The sequence below is a fragment of the Aulonocara sp. 'chitande type north' Nkhata Bay genome, linkage group LG9, assembly GCF_057382095.1.
Source record: "Aulonocara sp. 'chitande type north' Nkhata Bay isolate Kocher_YH1m ecotype deep benthic linkage group LG9, A_spYH_male_GT1.1, whole genome shotgun sequence".
Taxonomy (NCBI): domain Eukaryota; kingdom Metazoa; phylum Chordata; class Actinopteri; order Cichliformes; family Cichlidae; genus Aulonocara; species Aulonocara sp. 'chitande type north' Nkhata Bay.
Genome location: NC_141352.1, coordinates 16,154,049 through 16,166,172, shown reverse-complemented (window position 1 = coordinate 16,166,172; position 12,124 = coordinate 16,154,049). Strand labels below are relative to the sequence as shown.

The 12,124-nt window shown below is 41.3% G+C and overlaps 1 protein-coding gene across 4 annotated transcripts in view; it reads left to right on the top strand.

Annotated features, from left to right (window-relative positions):
• sema5a (sema domain, seven thrombospondin repeats (type 1 and type 1-like), transmembrane domain (TM) and short cytoplasmic domain, (semaphorin) 5A) overlaps positions 1 to 12,124 on the top strand; it is a 153,410-nt gene that overhangs the window by 52,290 nt on the left and 88,996 nt on the right. For all 4 annotated transcript variants that reach the window (XR_015131032.1, XM_086306105.1, XM_086306103.1 and 1 more), the window contains exons 3-4: positions 5,119 to 5,218; positions 10,258 to 10,303. Coding sequence is in view for 3 of the 4 variants with exons in the window: in XM_086306105.1 (XP_086162231.1) it covers positions 5,119 to 5,218; positions 10,258 to 10,303 (146 nt within the window). In the remaining variant the exon portion in view is untranslated. The remainder of the gene's footprint in view (positions 1 to 5,118; positions 5,219 to 10,257; positions 10,304 to 12,124) is intronic.

Here is a 12,124-nt window from a genome sequence, read left to right as displayed (position 1 = left end):
AACTGAGCTCAGCTTTTATCATCCCCGAACAGCAAACACATCGTTAGAAGGAGGGCAGTGAAAGCAAGAAAATAAACAAATGGTCTTATAGAATTCATAAATGCAACAGGCCGCAAGAAGTGTCAGAGATGCTTTAATTGGCCTTTTGGGGATGTGTCTTTTAAATTTAAAGCCCACTGAGGTCTTTGGAGCTTAACGTCTGTATTAATGTCCAAGGTCAGGTATTCATGAGCCATGTTTTACTTAAATGGGTGGCAATCTGCCTGGGGAACGAATGAGGCGCCATCCATATTTTTGGGATTAGTGCATTTTTACGTTCCCCAACATCTCTAAGATGTCATCACCATGCATATTTGTTTTCATTTTATATTCCTCTGAGTGGACTGAAGAGATCTGGTCATCCTGGTAAAAGCGCATCTGTCCTAAATACACATTGGATTTAAATATTTTAGTGCACACTTATTTGTGGCTTTTTACCGTGGTTTGTTTTCCATGATTCACTCACTGCCCTGGGGCCATAACACAGCAATGGGGGTTCAAGTTGTAGGACTTCTAGCTGGAAATCGTGCTTGGGTTTGTTTGTTTTTTGGCTCTAAAAAAAAACACAAAAAACAACATGCAGGAACCTCGGGGCGCTGAGGCGTGCATGAAGCTCTTAAGCACCCTCGCCTTTTTTTGCTTTGGATTTTCTCCAACCGCACAGGTGTCGGTTCTTCGAGTGCGCGGACCAGTCGTTTCCTCTTAACAGCTTGAACAAATAGTTGCTATTCTCGCCGCAGAGCTATTACCGCAGGGCGGCATTTTAGAGTGAATTGGCTCTTCGTTTATGCGAGCGCCCGCCGCCACACTCTTTTTACACCACTCACAGAGAAACCATTCATGTTTCAGAATTGGTTCCACATGTTGCCATTGTTGTCAGCCTGGCAGTGCTGTTGAGCGGCAACTTTAAGCACTGGCAGACTGGAGAGTGGCGTGGCCTCTGATGCTCAGTGTAAATATTTATATATCCTGTCATTTTGTCTTTGTGTCAACTGCCGTGTGTCATAGAAGGGAATAACAAATGGTATGTGAGTGATGGGTTCTATTTTGAGGAGGTGGGAGACAGGGGTTAAGAGGATAAGTTGGGACTGAGAAAAGGGGGGAAGGGGGTTTATATGTGTGTGTTCGCTGGTTTCATGTTGGCCCAGAGCCCTGGCTGCGCTCTGAATTTACACCCCTGATCCGTTTGTGTGTGAGCCGTCCCGCGTGTGTGTCTGCACGCCGTCGTCTTATGAGCAGCCAATCCCCTGATTCAGTCAGCTGCTGTACAAGCCTTGATGTGATTACATTATCACATGCATTTAAAGAGCAGCTCATGTGAACCCATGCAACATGCAAATCAGCGCTGAAATTTAGTAAAGGAGATAGGAAATTGGATTTGTCTTATTAGTTGGGGGGGTCATCCTACTGGTCCCTCATCTGCTAGGTTAACGATAAGGTTAATTTGTTGGCTGTGTGTTGGATCATGTAATTCTGCCTCTAAAATTACCTTCTACAATCTATCCAAAAAAGAAAAAAACACATATATATCAAGTTAGATGAGAAATGGAAATATTTTTTTGGTGATGGTAAACCAGCATCCAGGAATGTTGTTTTGTAAAACTCTTTCCAAGTGTGCCACACTTTTGTAGCGGGAAAGCCAAAGGCCAATGTGCCAAACCCCCCCCCCCCCCCCCCCCCCCCCCCCCCCCATGAATGGGATGTTGGGAAGCTCCGCATATATTTAGCCGCACAGCCTTGGGAGGGCCCATCCACGCTGGCTATGAATGTTTATGAATGGTTCCTTGGCCTCTTCACAAAAGGCCATAAATCCTTTGAGTGCTTTTGTGTTCAATTAGAACCTTTTGCCCCTTTTGCACACTCCTAACAAATATCCCCTCTTCTCCCTCTTTCCGTCTCATACATGCAGACACACACACACAGACACACTCTCCATCACCCCGTTACAGAGCCTCCCCTGGTGAGTCAGGGAGATTTATGAGAAGAAGCTGGGTTCGTCAAGCGCCGTCTTCCCCCCGGGGGGTGTCACAACTGCATTTGTATGCCAGGGATCCTCTCGATGGCGTACTATAAAAAAAACCCCAACAAAAGCCCATTGGAGTCAGAGGATTCGCAGATCCAAAACTTGCTCTCTCCCTCTAGAATAAGCGGAGCAGCAGCCATTAAGCAAAAGGAAATCTTTGGGGTGAAGTTGGTTGCGATCTTCCAGATATTTATTTCAGCAGGGCTAATGAAAATGCATTAATACTGTGTGGAGTAAGACGCGGGGTGTTTTTCTGTCTCGCAGTTCTCTTGTACTTATCACCGGGGACTTGAAAGAGAACAAGGGGAAAAATGTCTTTGCATACAGCGGCGCTGTCTCCACGGATGATATTGTTTTGTTAGGAGAGCCAGGGTTTGGTCCCACTACGTGAGTTGGTGGCAGCAGATGTTCTTTGGAAGCTCCTGTTTCTTTGCTCTGTTTGTCTTCATTTTGAACCACTCACAAATCCCACGTTTGTCACAGAAACTCGAAGTACTTGCTTTTGATGCAGTCAAGGGAGAGCGTGCTTTCATTTGAAACGCTGTCTGACAGGTGTGCCTGAAGAAGCAGATAATGTGTTTCGAGGGGGGATATTCAAGCTGTCCTCTCCCTCTGTTCCAGCCCTGATGGAAAGCTCCCCGGTAAATTAAAAACGTCCCTTTGAAATTTTTAGTCTGGAAATAGCTCGCAAATGTAGTGATGAATGATTTTAAATCACTGTAGCAACCACTAAAAGAAATTTGCCTTGGCACCCTGCTCGGAGATATTCACGCCCGCAGTAATTCCTAGATATCTGAAGGAAATGTCCCATTTAAGTTATTTTAAATGTAACCAGACTTTTGTGTACAGCAATACTTCAATAATGACTCCAGATCAAGCAAGTGATTTGTCACTATAATGACTGACCGACTACTCTCAGCTAAACCTATCAGGTAACCAGACAGTAGACAGACCATCCTCGCAGCTTGATTCAATTGGTCAAGGGTTAATGGGTTGGGCGCCAACAGGCATGTTGTGGATAAGATGTCAGCGTCTGTCTGGGATCTCGCTCGCTCTATCTTTCTGTCTCTATTTCTATGTAACATGGAGAAGCGGTCAGATCGTCCATAAAAACAAAAGTCCAATTCTCATCTGCCTCGTAGTTTTTGCAGAGCATGAATTTCCTTGTGTCAATCAGCACTAGTTGTTCAGTGATGTACTTGTGCTGAATTTAAATGGTTTCCCAGTGAGTCATAAGACATCCAAATTTCAGGTTTCACTTTGGAAGATTTTAAGAAAAGGAGCTTGTGAAACACTAACATCTAAGTACTTTTATCCATGCTGAAGAACGTTTGAATATCAAGCAAGGACGCTGCAGAGCCTTTGTGTTCTTTACTCAGTCTCATCTTCATTTCTTCAAACCCAGTTTAAATCATGGCAGTGAAGAAGTGGACTGACAGATTCAGTTGGGGGATGGTGATAAACAAATATTGTTGTACCAGCACCAAGTACCAGTTGCTCACTTTTAAGTAATTTTCGTACATATTAATGTCTCATTTAAAGCTTGTCTGGGATTCAGGGACACCTTAAAATTTAGCATATTAGTCATAACTGTGTTTTCATTAGAGGATAATCACTTATAAATAATTGTGTTTTGGTTCATTTAGAATGTGCCCTTCATATCTACATATGCAGGAGGCCTTTTTCAGGGAGCCTGCCATTTCTAGCTGCCTTGTCCCTACATCAGCCCAGAATAGATAAACCAAACATGGTTTCAATGGAGGGCCTTTGGCACGTATACACTAATGTATGGCCACAATAGATTCTTCTATACATACGGGCAACAATGAGACAAACACCAAAACGGCAAATGGTTTTACAGGTGGACACCACTGAAATCTTCCCTCCTCATATTTCTGACTGTTTTTTCACTAGTTTTGCATTTGGCTAGTGTCACTATTAGTAGAATGAGGTAATACCTTATGTATACTCTACAGAATATGAAAACTCCATGAGAGACGGGACAGGTCTGCTCGTTTCTGCAAGGGGGGACAGGATGAGCACTGCTAGAGCTACAAAATGACCTCCAGCAGACTGCTGGTGTGAATGTCTCTGCCCAAACAACCAGAAACAGACTTCGTGAGGGTGGCTTGAGGACCTGACATCCTCTAGTGGGCCCTATGCTTTCCACAGTTGAGAGCAGGTTCACCCTAAGTATATGTAACAGATGTAAAAGGGTTTGGAGAAGCCGTGGAGAACGTTATGCTGCCTGTAACACTGTTTAGCATGCCCGGTTTGGTGGTGGGTCAGTGATAGTCTGGGGAGGTACATCCATGGAGGGATGCACAGATGTCTATATCAGGATGAAGTCTTTGACTCATTGTCAGATCCTACCCTGGTGCAGTGGTCCTGGTGCCTAACAATGCCCAGTGATCTATCCAGGCATTTCATAGGGGAATGAAAGGATTGATACCACTGACTGGTCCCCACACTCGCCTGACTGAAATCCAATTTAAAAAAAACCTCTGGGACATTATGTTTCAGTCCATCTTACCTGTACGCTAAACTGTCCAGGATCTCAGTGATGCCCTGGTCCAGATGTGGGAGGAGATCCCCTGGGACACCATCCTTTGTCTCATTAGTAGCATGCCCCAACCTTGTCAGGCATGCATAGAAGCACGTAGGGCCCATACAAAATACTGACTACCATTTTGAATTGCTGCAATGTAATATCTGCAAAATGGACTATCCTCCCACATCATTTTTTCACTTTGATTTTTGGTGTGTCTTTGAAATCAGCCCTCGGTTTATAATTTTCTTTTCCATCAAACAATGTCGAATCCTTTCATTTCGAACACATTACCCAGTTTATATCAGTGTAGATATGCTTCCCCCTCCATTGAGATCTGATCTGCTTTCAAAGTGTTTTTCTAATTTTTCTGAGCAGTGTATTCGAGTGCCTTGAGAAAAGTTGCAGCACCCCTTTGAACTAACATTATTCATCAGCACAGCTGTCATTTACTGCCAGCTCCACTCTGATTGGCTCATTGATATTTTGTCCTCTGTGTTGTTGACAGAAATGGAGCCCTGGATCTTCAGGTTCAAAGCAGAGGGCACGGTGGATTATTCACAGCTGACCTTTGACCCTAGCCAGAACGAACTTATCGTCGGCGCCAGGTAACCCATATCCAACATTGTTACTTTTCTCATTCTCTTTCCTTTGTCCTTTGTCTTTGTTGTCTGTGCTTTTGTTGTCTTTCATTCTTGTTTTTTTTTTTTGCAGCGTTTGTTGGTGCGTTGCATGAGTAATGATCAGTTTCTCCATAGATGTCTTCAAAAGAAAAATGGCTTTGGAGATTGTTTCCAAGTCCATTGTCTTTGTCGAGCACAGCCAAGTGTGTGTGTGTTTGCATATATGTGTACTTGTATTGCTTATGTAGTGAGGACATAAATCTGTTTACACAGTGACTTCGTTGGGATTAGCCTCACTGTTAGAGACAAACACTAAGTGCCCAAAACATAAATCCTTACATTTTAAGGGTGAAGGCTTGGTTGAAGGTCAGGGTAAGGTCAGAGATAAGGATTAGTTAGTAGTAGTTGTTGTTAGGCTAAGATCCCAAATGAATGAATGAATGTATAAAGTTATGAATGAACACTGTTGTTTTTTAAAGAAATTTTATATGTGCTTGAAGACTTAGATGTGTAAGTGTTTGCTTCATTGCTGAAGAAGTATGCTATGCACTTCACTTAATAGCTTTAGTAGTTGTAGAAAGAAATAATCATGGCAGCATCAACAGGAGATAACAGGAAAGCTATCAGGAAGGAGTGCAGCAAAGCAAACAGAAACAAAGTGAGCCCAGGGAATTTACTAATGCACCTAGAACCTTAAGATGGAAAGGCTTAATCTGGAAAATGTATGTGGGTGGATAAAGGTCTTACAGGTGAGTAAATCCCCCCTGGAAAACATGGTAAGGAATATAATATAATATAATATAATATAATATAATATAATATAATATAATATAATATAATATAATATAATATAATATAATATAATATAGCAAATAAAAGCCATCTTTTATTTTTAGCTACCATTCAAGATTCAGTCAGTTATATCAACACATGCATACAACACTCAAAAAAATCAAATAAGAGATTTTCTTCACTTCTCTGTGCCAACTCGATGGCTGTTGAGTGTCTAAGTATGAAAGGCAGTGTAGCTAGATAGATGACTGCAGGTTGGGTTAGAAGTATGAGTGATAATGGAAGGAAGGAGGGATCGATGAAAATATCAATACAGTAAAATAGGAGGCCGTGGCCACGCTGAGACCTGGCTGATAGCCACTCTTCAGGAGACTGATCTTTGCCAAAGCACTTATTTGTATGTGCATGTGTATTCAGGTGCTTGTGGAAACAGACTTTAGGATTTTTACTCTGTAATGAGATATCTGCTTTATTTAGAGAAAAAAATTAAAGATTGCTCTGTAAAACTGTTTGCTAGCATGAAAAAAAAAGCACCTGATAGGTTATCTTCCTACACGTTTGCAAAATCTGTGTCTGTTCAAGAGCTTTTAAGCAAATCAAGTAATTAAAAAAACAAATGCAGTCCAGATCATCTTTGAATAAAATATTTTTTCTCAGAAATAAACTTAACAAATATCCATATCTATGTAATGCAGCAACTCAGCATACCTGCTTTCTAAAACCATAGACTGTATATAAAAAATGGATACATGCACCATGATATCACTTTATGTTTTGTGGGCTTACATTTCAGAACCTCAGTTTGGACAACGTCATCTTGTTTTTTGTTTTGTTTTCTGTTTGTTGAATTTACTTTCCATTGCCAGGCTTTGTTGATGAGTATTTAGATCATGCTAGCTAGCTAAGTGAGCAAGCTACATAAATATGGGAGTATTTGACATGTGCAGATACCTGCTTATTAATGCTAATGAATGAATAAATTAGGACAAATATCTGTGCAGCAAATAGCATTTCTTTGTCATGTAGCTGCATTAAAAATTGTCCAAAAAGCACCAACACCACAAACATGGCTGAGGTCCATTTCAGTGAGTCTGCACCTTCTGATCAAAGATGGTAAACTTTTAAGTCTTGCACAATAAGCTTTATAATTCTACGACTGTCATGAGGAGAAAATAGCTATAGAGTCCAAAGTTATTACATATTTATATCTATTTGTAAAGCTGGGCATTTTAACTTGATAGCCTATAGGCACTGACCTACTTTTGTAGCCAGTCACACAAGACCTTTCAAGTAGATTTCAGCTTGTCCGAAAAAAGTCATTTTAGGGCCCGAGGTATACATCCACACTAGGGCTGCCACAAACGATTATTTTGATAGTCGACTAGTCACTGATTATTTTTGCAATTAGTCGACTAATCAGATCATGCATCCATTGGACATAAAACGTACAGCTTATTGCACCAGCATGCATCTGCTCTTATATAACTATCATTAGCTTACAGCTTTAAGTGTTTAAGGTATGTGCTAAGTAAAAATAAAGACAAGATGATAGTTTATTAAAGTTTAATGAAATCTGCAGATTGTTTCGGTGGAGTTTAATAAACTCAGTCTCGTCTGCTCCTTGCTATCTAAAATATAACGGGACACCGGAGTATATTTTCGAGCATCTCACACTTCTGATAATCAGCTGTCTGCTTGACGTTTATTCAGCTGTGTAAAAACTATAACTTTAATCTCAGCCAAACCGATTTACTCAGAAACAAATAAAATACTGAAAAAAGCCAAACAATAACATTTTTAAGTTATCTAAGTGACTTATATATGTTTAACCTGAGTAGCGAAAGACGGGGGTGGGTTTTGAAAACGATTTGCCGGGAGTCCGGTGTCCTCTAGTGAGCCTTGCCCCCGGCTAGCTATCGAGCTAGTGGGTAACAGACGTCTCCGAAAACGTCGGAGCGCTTTTGAAAATATGTGGTGTCTTGAATAACTGAGCAGATATTTGAGTTTTACACAGCTACATTCTCGCCTGAAAATATGTTAAACGTTTATTTTGTGACCCAGAAAGAATAATAAGAGTAATATTAAAACTAACTAGCTACCGCCATTGTTTAAGTTGGGAAAGAAAGTCTAAAAAAAAAAAAAACGAGACTGGCAGATTATAATCTTCGGCAGATTATTCGAAACCGTGGGCACATTTCATATGCACATATAACATTCCTCTTTAAAAATTTGCCTTTTGGTGGCACAGACCTGCAAAAACATGGATATTACAGAAATCGCAAAGGGGGGAAAAAATCACAGTAAATAATGCTTTTAGTCCTAATTGTCAAGTTTCATGTGATCTCATTCTGGTAATGGTGGATAATGGCTGTAGTAGACAGCCTGAGACATTTTTAGTCAAATTATAGAATATTCCTCTTGAGACAGCATTCATTACAACTATGATGTTTCTTGAAAAGTTAGAAATGCCAGTGAATCAGTGTTGTTTGTGCCTTGCAGATTTGAAAAGCTCCAGGCAAGGCAGGACATACTTATTAGAGTGCGATTTCACAGTCAGGCTTTGATTGTCCTTCAGTTGCCTCCCCCCCCCTCTCTCTTACTCTTTTCATACATGTGAAACCCTGGGAATAGGAGCATAAAACCTTTTAGCTATGCTTTATCTACTCTTTTTTTGGTGTCCTAATTATGGGTTGGAGAAACCTAGAGGTCCATCATTTGCTGCAGTCGTTGAATTCAGCCATCCGTTGAATACAGTTCATTTCAATACCCTGACTACGCTCTTACAATTCCTTGTGCCACCTATGAAAAGATTCATTTTAACTCCAACTGCGGGAACTTCAGAAGCTTCAGATGTGGCATTTTTAAAGGGGAACTTCACCAATTTTACACAACAAAGTCTATTTACAATTCCCGTATTATACTGCAGCATATGTGGAACTGAACTCGACAAAGGTCAGTGTGATGAGAGCAAGTTTCCCAAAAAATAAGAGTAAAAATGAGGGAGTGGCGCTGGAGAGGACTGAGGCTGTCTGAAGTCTGTAGCCTGCTTCTCATCCTCGCTTGAGCCTCGTGGATTGAAGCTACATAACTAGTTGCAGTAAAACAGGCATATAAAAAAGAAAGCACATCCTCTTTTAAATTAGAGGTTTTATATATCAGGAATAACAATAAAATAATAAAAATAAATTGTATGGTTCTTACCGAATTCTAAAATCAGATGAACAACAACACATGGCATATATAACACACTGTATTTTCTTTTCTCAACATAAACGAAGCCAAAATATCAAGTAATCTTTTACTACTTTAATAAAACTGAAGACTGTAGGAAGGGTAAGCCGTAGGTGCTGCTAATCAGATGGACTTGATTAATTAATCACCAATCTCTAGCAGTTTTTACAATTTGCTTGAGTCAGGCTTGTGTTAACAAAGGAAGAACGATAACAGCAATAATCTTATAGAAGAAACCGTTTCTGCCCATCAATCTGAGAAGGGTTATAAAGCCATTTCCAATTTGAGGTCCACCACTCTACAGTGAGAAAGATTATTCACAAGTTAAAAATGTTCAACACGGTTCAGAGAAACTGCAAAAATCCCAAGAGGTATATTTTAGACTCTACAGGCCTCAGTTAGCATGTAAAATGTTAATGTTCATGACACTACAATTAGGAAAAGGCTGAACAAGAAGGGCTTGTTTGGACGGTTTGCCAGGAAAAACCCTCTTACCTCTAAAAATGGCATGGAAGCTAAGGTTTGCAAAGTTGCATTTGAACAAACCACAAGACTCCTGGAACAATGAACAGATGAGACCAAAGTGGAGATGTTTGGCCAAAAGCAAACACAGCAAACCAGCACAAATACTTCATACCAACTGAGGGAAGTATGAGGATTTGAGCTTGTTTTGCAGCCACAGGACCTGGGCACCTTTAGGTCATTAAGTCAACCGTGAACTCCTCTGTACACCAAAGTATTCTACAGTCCAACAGATAAAGCTTGGCCAAGATTAGGTCATGCAACAGGACAATGATCTCAAGCAAATCTACAGAATTCCTGAAAGAGAAAACAATTAAGGTGCAGCGATGGTCCAGTTAAAGTAAAATCTTAGAATTGAAATGGAAACGCCTTTTAATAACAGTGCAGTTTTGACCTGTTGTCCGATCCTCACACCTTTGTTTCTTGCTTTCAGTGCATTAAAGGGCTCCATTAACTCACACCTTCCCTTCTTTTCACAGAAATCACCTCTTCAGACTCAATCTTGAAGACCTGACACTGATCCAGGTGAGTGCTAATTCTGTCTCCCGCTGCCGTCTCACTCACCCAGTTTTCTAGGCGAATGCGTATTAACTCTGTCTGCTCGTATGACTCCCCCTTCAACAAACACTGCGCTAATTTTAGCACGCTGCGTGTCTGTGCTCGCAACTTAAAGCGGTTACAGCAAAATGGTTTAGCGTTTCACGTGTCACAACAACTTCACAACCCGGTGGAGCTCCAGTGGGCTCGGTTGACGGCGCCGTGGGTTGATACTCGCAGTGAATGAAAGAGTGTTGATAGGAAGCGTTGTCTGTGTTAATGTCCTCCTTGCTGAAATCCAATTTGAAGGTGTTTGTGAAATTTGAAGCTGTACTTTGCCACATGTCTAAACTTTTAAAAGATCTTCTGCAATTTCTTTAATGTGATGCTACAAATGATTTGAAATGGCAAACAGAAATCAAAGTGTCCTAACATCTTGCGCGCGCGTTGCACGAAATATGTATAAATAGCTGTGCGCGCAAGCTGGCAATTTAATTTTTTCACCCTGTCTTTCCCACATGTTGTCGCTAATTTCTTTTTCCAACATCCTCTCATTTCACTTTCTTTTTTTCCTCTCTTCTATGAGCCCACATATCCCCACCTGTGGAGCAAGCCAATTTTGTGACCCACTGAGTTACCATACAAACACTGACACTTTGAGGGCTTTATTTGCAGGTGGTAACAGCAAGCCTTCTTTGATGCTTAGACAACTCTTTATGTTTGCCATTTACACTCTAGAAAACCAGGGGAGAGGAGAAAGAGAATCAGGGGAGCAAGAACGGCTGGGTGGAACAGGAGTGTTGTTGACATAGATCTGACTAGAAGGGGAAAATGGGGAAAATGGACAGAAGAAATAAGAAGCGAGGCTGAATTTGTTAGGCAGGAGGGAGTGGAGGGTAAAACGCACAAAGGAATCAGGGAGCAGTGAGACAGCACACAGACAACGAGGGAAGAAAGCAGGAAAAAAAAACCCGCAGAGAGAGACGAGGATTCACGCAGAGCCGGTCTTTTGTGGCCGCTCGCTGGGACTCCGATGCTTTTTAAAGTTGCTCTGTGGCATCCGCGCACCCAACTATCCTCCCCTTCTTTTTTTCATCCTGTGCTCGACTGGGTTTGCAGAATCAGCAAGGAGATTCCACTGAGCCAATCTACCCTGCATCTCCAAGATGTCTTCTTATGAGAGAATAGGATCTGGTAATCCGTGCCAAGGCCTGGGGCTGGTTTAAGCTGACCTGCACACTAGTCCCAGCTTCGCATTTAACCATGCCAAGGCCATAAAGTCAAGCATAAATATATATCCAAGTGGTGGAATTTAAGGAGGAAAGGGGGAATTATTCCTTTCACCTCCTTGAAGCGTCTTTCTTTCCTTCCTTTTTTTTCATCCAAGCATGAAACAGGAGATTAAATGCGCAAAGATTTGGTTGCCTCTGCGCCTGGGTTTACATATATTTCTCATTCTTATTGTTGTTGGATATGAAAGCCTTGAATGAATTTCCCCTTTGGCGCTGTTGCTCCACTCACATTACACGCATTGCTGATTGATCAAATAGATTTACTAGGGAACATGGCGCTGAAGGTGGCAGAGCCAACAAAGAAAGTTTGAGCAGAAGCACTTGTTAGTAGTCCTGTGCATTTTATTACGGTTGCACCAAGGTTCAAGAGAGTTGCATGAGCTTCTCTCTCTCTCTCTTCTGCAGGAGGAAATTAAGCTAAAAGCTACACCTACGCCTGTCTTTGTGATTTCACCCCATCCTCATGTATCAGCCCTGTCAGATAATGCCCGATGGCAGTGATTTGTTCTTGCATGGA